The 9,060-nt window shown below is 55.1% G+C and overlaps 1 protein-coding gene across 1 annotated transcript in view; it reads left to right on the top strand.

Annotated features, from left to right (window-relative positions):
- Positions 1-8,900, top strand: part of CSUI_008877 (uncharacterized protein) — a 12,945-nt gene extending 4,045 nt beyond the window's left edge. Inside the window, exons 2-5 of the mRNA XM_068068997.1 lie at positions 1-1,903; positions 2,648-4,382; positions 4,978-6,879; positions 7,812-8,900. The exon at positions 1-1,903 is cut by the window's left edge and continues 380 nt beyond it. Of these exons, the coding sequence (XP_067919030.1) occupies positions 1-75 (75 nt within the window). The 3' untranslated portion in view covers positions 76-1,903; positions 2,648-4,382; positions 4,978-6,879; positions 7,812-8,900. The remainder of the gene's footprint in view (positions 1,904-2,647; positions 4,383-4,977; positions 6,880-7,811) is intronic.
- Positions 8,901-9,060: the final 160 nt, after the last annotated feature.

The following is a 9,060-nucleotide window of genomic DNA, read 5'->3' as shown; positions in this document are numbered from 1 at the left end:
TTCGAAAGCTGCGCTGGAGAAGGCAAAGGAGCAGAAGGAGCTGGACGACGAATTGAAGAGACAACAACGGATTGAAGAACTGAAGAAGTTGGAAGAACAGCATCGCCTTAAGATGGAACAAAAGCAACTTGAAGCGGCAGTAGCGATGTCGGGCGTCATGTGTGGGATATCCGGTGTCTCCGCAGCGGAAAAAGGTGGAGTTGCTGGTGCTGGAGGAGCAATAGGGGGGTCGGGGGCTAATCATTTTGGCTCCGGGAATGCATTCTCAAATGGAAAAAGTATCCAGGGCTTTGCGCCTCCTCCCCCGAGTGATGTAACACAGTCTCTAGTCGCTGGGCGGACGTTGCCAGCGTCTTTTCTAGCGGACGCTACGGGACGGCTGGCCCAGACTCCTGTGGCCACTTCGTCTCCTCTAGTTGGGGGCGGCGGAACTCCAGGGCTCATCAGTAGTGGGGAAGGTGGGGGAGAGAGACACACACCGGGCGCCTTCGATATGCGAAGTGACCGAGGCGGCCGGGAAGATGGAGGTTTCTTCAAACCGCCGTTCTTGCGTGGTGGTGCCCGTGGCCGAGCCGGGTTGAGGGGACGAGGCCGAGGAGGGACCGAAGGGTCTCGGGGAGGAAGAGGAGGTCTTTCAGGCATTTTGGGAGTTCCGGGCATCTTTGAACGCGATTGCGGCCAGCAGGAGGATGACGAAATGGATGCTGCTGGTAGAATAGCACAGGAAGAGGATGTCAAGAAAGTGAAGGAGGCTGCCGATGAGGAACGCAGCCGGAGGGACGCAGAAGCGCCGGCGGACAAGGAAGAGGAGAACAATACTTTTGTATGTTACTTGTGCTTGAGAAAGTTCGCAGACAAGGAGAAGCTTGCGCTGCACGAGGAGAAGAGCAAACTGCATGCGTGGTTTCTTTTGGATGAGGAAAAAAAGCGAGACGAGCGAGCAGCCAAGCGGAAAAAAGAAGTTGAACTTATGCAGATGCTGCAGCTCCAGATGGCGTAGGAGAGCGAGCTATCAGTTAGCGAGCTGGAAGGAGCAGAGCAAGCACGGGGGTCTGTGAGTGTCCGCTACGTCGCCGCAACTGGTCGAGAAATCTCATTAAACACATGTCGCACTTGACAAGTTCCAGGGATTTTCGAAGTTAACAAAAGGGAAAAACATGGTTACGCGGTTGTTGAGATGCTGTGTGTGTCAGCCAGTCTGGGCGGCGCAGCACAGATAAGGTTGTTACTACCGTGCGAAACCGGCAGTGGACAGAGTGCAGAATGGTGTGACAGCAGCTTCGACATTCCCGGACTGCTCCGAGAAATAACAGTCAGACGACAATCAGTAGAAAGTCAAAAGACAAGGAGAGAAGGAAGTAGAAGGCTCGAACTTCATTGTAGAGGACTCTTTCGTTCCTCCCTCTAGGCCTTGTTCGAAAGAGCTACACATTTCCCGCGGAATCTCGAAGGCTGCGGTGTCAACAGGAACAGTCTTTCTGTCCGCCAGTCTGCATTTAGGGCTGTAGCTGTGTATCTTTTGTCGTGCAAATAGTATGTTTGGAACTTCTTTAGTCGGACGAGTGCAATTTTTTCTTCTGAAGCAGATTTGTCGAGATGCTGGTTTTGTATACGGGGGGGAGAGTCACGTTCTTTTTCACAGAACAGTCCAATTCCGCACGCGGCTGATGGAAACTTAAGTATCCGGAACGGTGGTCTGAAGGGGCAGAACACTCGAGCGCACTGAAACAACTGCTGTTGGCCGACATCCGAGAACAACTGGGAACTGTCGTCTCCGGTAGGGCCAAGCGGGTACCAGCAAAACCCCTTCGCGTACTCCACGCATGGCGATGAGGTCACACGGAAACATCGTCGCACCACCCGTGTCCAGGGAGTAAGAAGACGACCGCGAAAGAGAAACACCGTGAGTTTATTTAGGGTAGGATCCTGATGTAGTGGTTGAAAGCTGTGACCAGCTACGCGGCTAGTCGCGTGGGGGTGGACTGGCGCTCCTGAGAGGCGCGATACGGTCGCGCTCGTACGAAGATCCTCAGAAACCCAGTGCTGCAGCACGGCAGCAGACAGCCGCCCCCCCCCCCACTGGTACTGTCCCTCTCCGAACCTGAAGCAGCCTTTTGCGTAGCCGCGAGGCGGCTACTGCGACGAAGACTTTAGAAAATCGCCCCCCCCCTTTCAGCAATCCTGGATACCATAACTGAGTACCGTCTTTGCCGCAGGCGGCGAGATAGCTGGAAACCTTGTTTCTCTAGGGGAAGCAATGCATATAAGCCATTCTGCTTTTGCATAGTCGATACGACCAGTGTCTCCGCCCCGTGCGGAAACGGAGGGCACTACGCTGGCCGAGTGCTTAGGCTGCCCCGGCGGTGCTCTGCTGTGTAATTACACCGAGGAGTCAATTCGAAATTTGCTGGGAGAGTGCTGGCGTGTCTTCGCGCTGCGTAGCTTCGCAGTCGACTACGATTATGCCGCCATCCAAAGCTTCGTCTCCACGATTTTCGCTCTCCCGCTAGAGTGTAGTGAGCGGTCTTCTGCGGCCAGCGGCCACGTAGTTTGTAGAAGAAAGAGTCCTTGGTACTCCCTGAAACCCGAATCGAATCAGCTGATACGAGGGCAACCCTCGTTCGTGTCTTGTGGTTTTTGCTTGTAGAGCACAGCCCCCCAAAGGTTCGCATGCAGCATGTTTCGTGGCCAGGGCCGTCCAGAGTACTGTGTCCGCGGGAGGAAAGAACTGCCCGCTACGCTCTGGTTTGTCTTCCTCTCGATTTCGACGTATTTTTACCCCGAGAAGGTCCGGGCACGCCGCTTCCAGGCGTTACGCTTCTTGACTTCTTACCTGTTCATAGTTCCCTTTGTTGAGTCCCCGCGTCTGCCCATTGGACTCTTACCCGGGTTTGCCTGCGTAGCGGAATCGTACGTTAATCACTGGCCCGGAGACGACAGGTATTGAACTGAGGCACTGCTACATGGTATCCGGCGTGGCATGCCGGAGACGCAGGAAAGGAAAGGCCAACGTTCTCGTCTTCCCTTTCTCGCGACGTGGTTTCTCAAAGAACCGTCGCACTGCTACTTGTGCGGTTGGAGGCGGTGTACAAGCAGACGAGGCAGACTGACCAAGAAGGGGCCCCTATATAAGGATGCTCTTTTCTACACTGCAGCACAACGCAACCTGACTATAGGCGCAGTACCGCACACTGGAAGCACTGCGTGTACTAGCGCCATCACCGGTCGGCGGGTTTCCTCTTACCGCTGCGGCCTGCTTTCCCTGTACCACTGTTCTTGTTGTAAGGCGGTGCTACCTCTCTTGAGAGTACTAGTCCGCTGTCCGTTTGCACCTTGCTTTAGCCTTCCCTGAACTTCCGCCGACGGACAAGACCGAAGTCCCGGTGCTCTCAATGTGAAAGGCACACAACGTTTCTACGCTCCAGAAGAGTCGCATCTTTCCAGTTTTTGTCCTCTTCTTCGGGAGGCCACCTGTACACTCCAGGTCGCCCCCTTTTGTTGTGCCCTGTCTCGCGCGAACTCTCGAATGACCATATGCAGTCGCGGATATGTCTGTCGTCTCCCTCCTCTTTTTTCTCTGGTGTGCGGGAGTTCTCCACTCTAGTGTCCTCCGATCGGAAGCATCTGCGGCCGAGATCGTTGGCGCAAGGCCCGTGTGCCGGTGTTTGGGTGTCAGCTCTTTCCTGCCATCCCTGCGTCACCGCGCTGCATCTTCGGCTTCAACAACAGAAAAGTCGCCTCTTACACGCTCACTCCCGTCACTCTGGTTACCGCGTCGTCGTTTCCCGTGTCCCAATTTGGTCTTAGGGACTCCTGTGAGTCTGTTCCCTTCTCACTCTTGTCTCCCAATCGTTTCTCTGCCCCTTCCAGCCTTGCCTCTGAAGACATGTGTATCTCCTTCTACTCTAGTGGCATTCCGTGAACCGACCCTAGATTTGTCCTCTCTCTGTTCCTCTCCAACTGTCTCAGCCTCTTTCACTTACCTAGGCCGGGCCGATCGAACCTCTCCTTTATTGTTTCTGGACTCTGCTTCCTCAAGGTGTTCAGCGTCTCCTGGCTTTTCCCTGCGGTGCGGTGGCTCAGAAAGAGTGCGCTCCTCGTCGTCCCCGGTACAAGGCACTTCTTCGCATCGTGGGCACCTCTGTGGTGGTGACTTTTACCGCAATCGGAGTCCTGCGGGGCCAGACGACCCCTCGCCATCCTGTCCGGTGCTTCTACTTTTTCATGCGCGACCGGTGTTCCGTGACCCCGGACAACACCGAGGAGAGGACGACCAGACAAACTCGAGGCTGCAAGCTGTACCAAAGAAGCGTGTTTCTCATTCGCGTACCCGCACACGACGCAGTGTGTGGATGAAGCGGAGACCAAAGAAACAGTTCAAGGTGAGTTAAATGAAACAGACGTTCAACCGTGTGTACGCTGCTTGCTGCCGCAGTGCGGAGTCAGCGGGAAAATTGGAAGGAGGACCGTCCGCCTGTGGCGGCTCTGGCTTGGCTCTTCTCGGCGGTCTTTCACACGCTTGCTCGTCCGGAAGCATATGCAGCTGGTTTGTGCGTGCGTCGTGTGTATGCCTGGAATGCTTGGATCAATGTCTGAGACTGATATGTGACGGCGGGTGTGCATACTCCGTGAAGAGGTCTGTACTCTCCTCCGTGTTGCACTGGCAACTGCCATTGCGTTTTAGGGCACACACGCGATTCTAGTTTTGCCGACCTTCCCATTGAAAATAGAGCTTGTGAATTGCTTTTTATCAAGCAGTGTATGAGCGCCTCCCGCCACTATACACTGTGCGCGTTGATGCTCTTGCTGTATGGGAAAACTTGTAGGCGTAGGGGACTACACAACTCCTGTCCACATCGTGTTGCTGACAGAACAGCCCTTTTGTCCTTGGAGCGAGCTAACCCAAAGACAATCGTTTAGCCAATTATCATTCAAAACAGTCGCGTGTTTTCTTTGTATCCGTTTCTTTTTCTCCAGTACAGCTCCATTGACGCGCTTGAAGCGCAACAGCATACGGAGGGAACACTAACAGCCGCCCACACACTGTTGGCGAACTGGCTGTCTCTCCCGGGCGGAGTCTACCTGCACCGTCTTCGTTATTCTGTGAAGGGAAGCGGTAGGCTTCCGGGCACCACCAGCTCTCGGCTCGGTCAGCAGACGGAATTCCAGGAGGCCTTGGATGCAGAAAGCCGGGAGGCGAGGAAGGTCACTTCTCCGGCCTGAAAGTTGACAGTCTTCTCCGATGATTCGGAGAGAAGCGGGCAGCATTTGAGCGTGAGATTCGCAGTAACTGCACCATCTTGGGGAGTCAGGGCGTGAGGAGCTTGGGATATTCCGGGGCTGTAACGCAGGCGTGTGCAGTTTCTTGAATCCCTGAGGGTCAGTTCGCTGGTGTCCTGCTTCTCGTCTTTCGTTCTTCTATGCCCGCTGCGCAATGCTGAATCCCGGCCCGCCGCCCCTGAAAATGCGCGCCACAGCTCCGGCCGTCGCAAAGACAGCCATCCGGCGGCCGATGCCCGCCCCTGCCGTTTCCCCGCTTCAGCCGTCGGCTTCGTCGTCCGTCTCGTATCTTTCCGAGAAGAAGCCGAGGTCGGTGAATGCGCTTCTTCCGGAAACGCCGTCAGACACTTCTTTCAAGACGCCAGAGGCTCCTGATTCCGACTCGGTTTCTCCAGGGACTGTTTCCTCTATTACCACGTTGACGCCAGAAGACCGGCAACTTCTCTTGTCTTCGCCTGCCGTCCTGGTTTCTCAACAGACGCCTTCGCATCTTTCCCGTGTTGAGATTGCCGACTTTTTCAGTCGTTTTGGCCCACTCCAGGGGCAAGCGGGAGGAGGCGGTGGAGGACTGCAGTTTCCGAATGACCGAAGAGACAAGCGTGTCCTGATTCTATTTGGTAGGCTAAGCGATGCAGCGAAGTGCCTGAGAGCTCTTCAGCGGGACACTACCCCGCCGAGTAATGCTTCGGGAGAGGACGGGTTCAGGGTGACGCCGGCCTTTGGCGGAGAGGGGGTAAGAGCGGTATTTGCAGACGAATTCAGAGGCTTCCCCGGTGGGGGTCAGGGGGCGGGCGGATCAGGGGGACTGGCGAGGTGGCCTCACCCGGTACAGCTTAGCAGGGAAGACAAAATCAAGGTTTCTGCATTGAAAGGTAATCCCAGGGCGCTTCAGCTGCTTCACACTGAGGGGGTTTTGACACGCCTCAGGAAAGAAAAAAGAGAGCATGCGCTGCGTGCTGCAGCTGCCGACGCTGAGGCTGGAAAAAAGAAAGTCGGGCTGTTCGATCAGGAAGAAGCCAGGGCGAACGACAGAGGTACACGGCAGAGTCTTGCCATGAAGAGCTGTGGAGGCGCGAGCTCGTTTCCCTCTACCTCTTCACAGGGTGCCTCGTGCCGCCCTCTGAATGGAGCTGACCAGAAAGGGATGAGCGCTTCTCGCGGCGACGGGGCGACACGATCGGGGCAGCCTGCTTGTGTGAGAGGCGGCCCAGAGACTCCTCGTGAGAGCGGCCGCGACAGATGCCGCGTCCCTCCTCAGACAAGCGGTCAAGTTGAAAGTTCTGCCGGTGAAGCAAACCGCCCTTTGTCGGTGACGGCCCCTGGAGCTACGTCTGCTAGTAAGACAGCGGTGGCGGTTTCGGCGGGGGCGCATCGCTCATTCGCCATCGGCGGGACCTTTGGAGTGAGTTCGGCAGGCAGTTCGGCTGATGATAACTCTTTTTTGGATCTACTGAGTGGGGCGCTTGTGGCTGAACGCCTAGAAGAAGAAAACGCAGAACTGCTGGGGAGCTGTTTTGGTGATAGTGCCCAAAGAGGAGGAGGAGGGCAAGACAGTTTGGAGGCAAGAACAAGAAGAGAAACTGAAAGCGCGCTTCTGCGGTAAGTCGGAAAAGGGGGAGATTCGAGAGATAAGAAAGAGCAAATACTGCAGATTTTGAATGGTCAGGGCCCGAGAATAGAGACGGCACATGAAGAAGTCGTGTCCACACCTTCCAGGTATGAAGTCATCAACTTGAAAACGGAACTGGATGCCGGTTGTCCAAGTGACTTAGCAGTTCACACCCTCCATGAGATCTCAAACTCGGAAGCCGAATTAGTTGTCGGTTTTCTCACATCTCACCCCCTTGCATATGTTTCGAACTAACCTGAGAGAGGAACTCGCACATGTATTCCCGTATTCTAGTTCGTTCGTGTGGCTACTGTGCATAATCTCAGCAGCTGATGTGATGTCGCCACAACCAGCCTTAGGTAAGGAGGCGCAATTTAGCGAGTGTTGCACAGTGCGTGTTGGCGAGCTCTCTTCAATACAAGGGGTAAGTGCTGAGTGCATCGAAACTGCTTTCCAGGACGGAGGACAGTCATGCACACCTGTTCCGGGTAGCAGCCTGGGCTTTAGCGTGCTCAAGACAGCTAGGGAATGGGCGTAAAGGTACTATGGCATCACCGGAAGCGGCAATTCATGTGTGCGAAGAGACTCAGCGGGCCTCGACTAACAATGTCGGAGCTGGTTCCCTTCCGGTCCGCAAGTCCCTCTGAGTCGAGAACCGAAAGTGAACCAGTTCCGACATTGCTCCAGTAAATCGGGCTGTAACAGTTTCTGTCCGTCTGTACGATGGCTGGAGCTGTGATTGACCACTGAAACCTGTGTGGCAGAGTGTCTCTGTAGAAAACATACCTTCTGTCAGACGCGCTGAGTTAGAAAGTCGGTATAGCTTAATGTATTTGCCCTTGAGGCGCAGGCTTCTGGTAAGGCAGCAGGGCAACGCTCCAGGCTTCGGCAGCTGCTTGTATGCTGTCATACTACTGCCTAGGATGAGAGCCGAGGCCGCGCATGGAGTCTTGCTGACCTCCCTGGGAGGATTCGTGTACAACGCCGATAGTGTGCTAGGTAATTATCTCATTCCCGCTTTACCCCGGCCTACGCCTCCAGGCCTACAGCCAGCGAAAGCTTCTCCTCCGTCTGCGACAGCTAGACCGTGCTGATCTGTAGCCATCTTACCTCTACTTCGCACTCCGATCCCTTCTCGAACCCCGTGAACGTGCGCGGGAGCTGCAAAAGCAGTTCTGCTGAGGGCACGGGCGCGAGACCCCTGACAACAAGATCGATTCTGGAGTATATGTACGCCCCAGGAATATGGCACAGTTGTGGAGCCGACATCGTGTTCACTTTTTAGCCAGTGAAGATTGGAGGCATGAGGGAGCGAGGGAGCCGGTGTGTCCGCGGAGTTTCTCTTCGGAGACCATTGGCTAAAACATCTCTGCGCTAGAAGCGATGAGCTGCAGAGGAACGAGGCTAGCGTTCCCAGCCCTGCAACGGCGGCACCTGAGGCAAATTAGGCCTGAGCAGGAGAACTCGTGGCGTTGAGCTTCTCTCGGTTTTGAAAAACGGCGTCAAGTTTTTCTCGGCAGCGCGGCTCTCCAATCTCGCTGAGCAGGGCTAGGGGAAAGCGGGTGGATCTGTGTTTAACTACTAGTTTTCTTATCTTGAATAGGAATTCACCGAGTGGAGGTGCTTCACTTTGCCTGTTTTCAACAAGCTCCAGTGTCAGCAGCTGATCGGACCCGTAGTCTGGTTTTGTGGAACTTGCCTAGAAACGACTTTCGAGGCAGTTCAGAAAGTACCTCACCGACTAACTTTTGCGTTACCGTGTATCGTCCTATCGTGTCGGCGCTGCTGATACCAACGTCGCGCGACTGCAGGTGCAGGATCGGGCTAGGGACCGAGCCAACACACACCCGAGAGCCTCATCTTAATGCAGGACCTTCCCGGATTTCACAGCAAGCCCTGAACGTACAATTTTAATCGCGGGAGACTGCCTAAGAAGCCTCCGACTTCTGAAGTGTGGAGAGAGGTTCAACCTCGGAACGCGATGTCCAGCGCATTCGTGCAGTCTGCAGATTCATATATCTACCTGTACGCGGGTTGTAGCAGCCCTACGCACGAGAGCGCAAACTCGCTAGTTGGGCTCGCGGGTGACGGTAAGAGCACGCACTCCTGTGCCTTCGAGTTTTGATCAGCGGAGTGCGCCTCGGCTTGAAATTACATAGGCTGGCGCTGCA

Source organism: Cystoisospora suis (assembly GCF_002600585.1).
Source record: "Cystoisospora suis strain Wien I chromosome Unknown contig_5116, whole genome shotgun sequence".
NCBI lineage: Eukaryota > Apicomplexa > Conoidasida > Eucoccidiorida > Sarcocystidae > Cystoisospora > Cystoisospora suis.
This window is presented reverse-complemented; position numbering and strand designations above follow the sequence as displayed.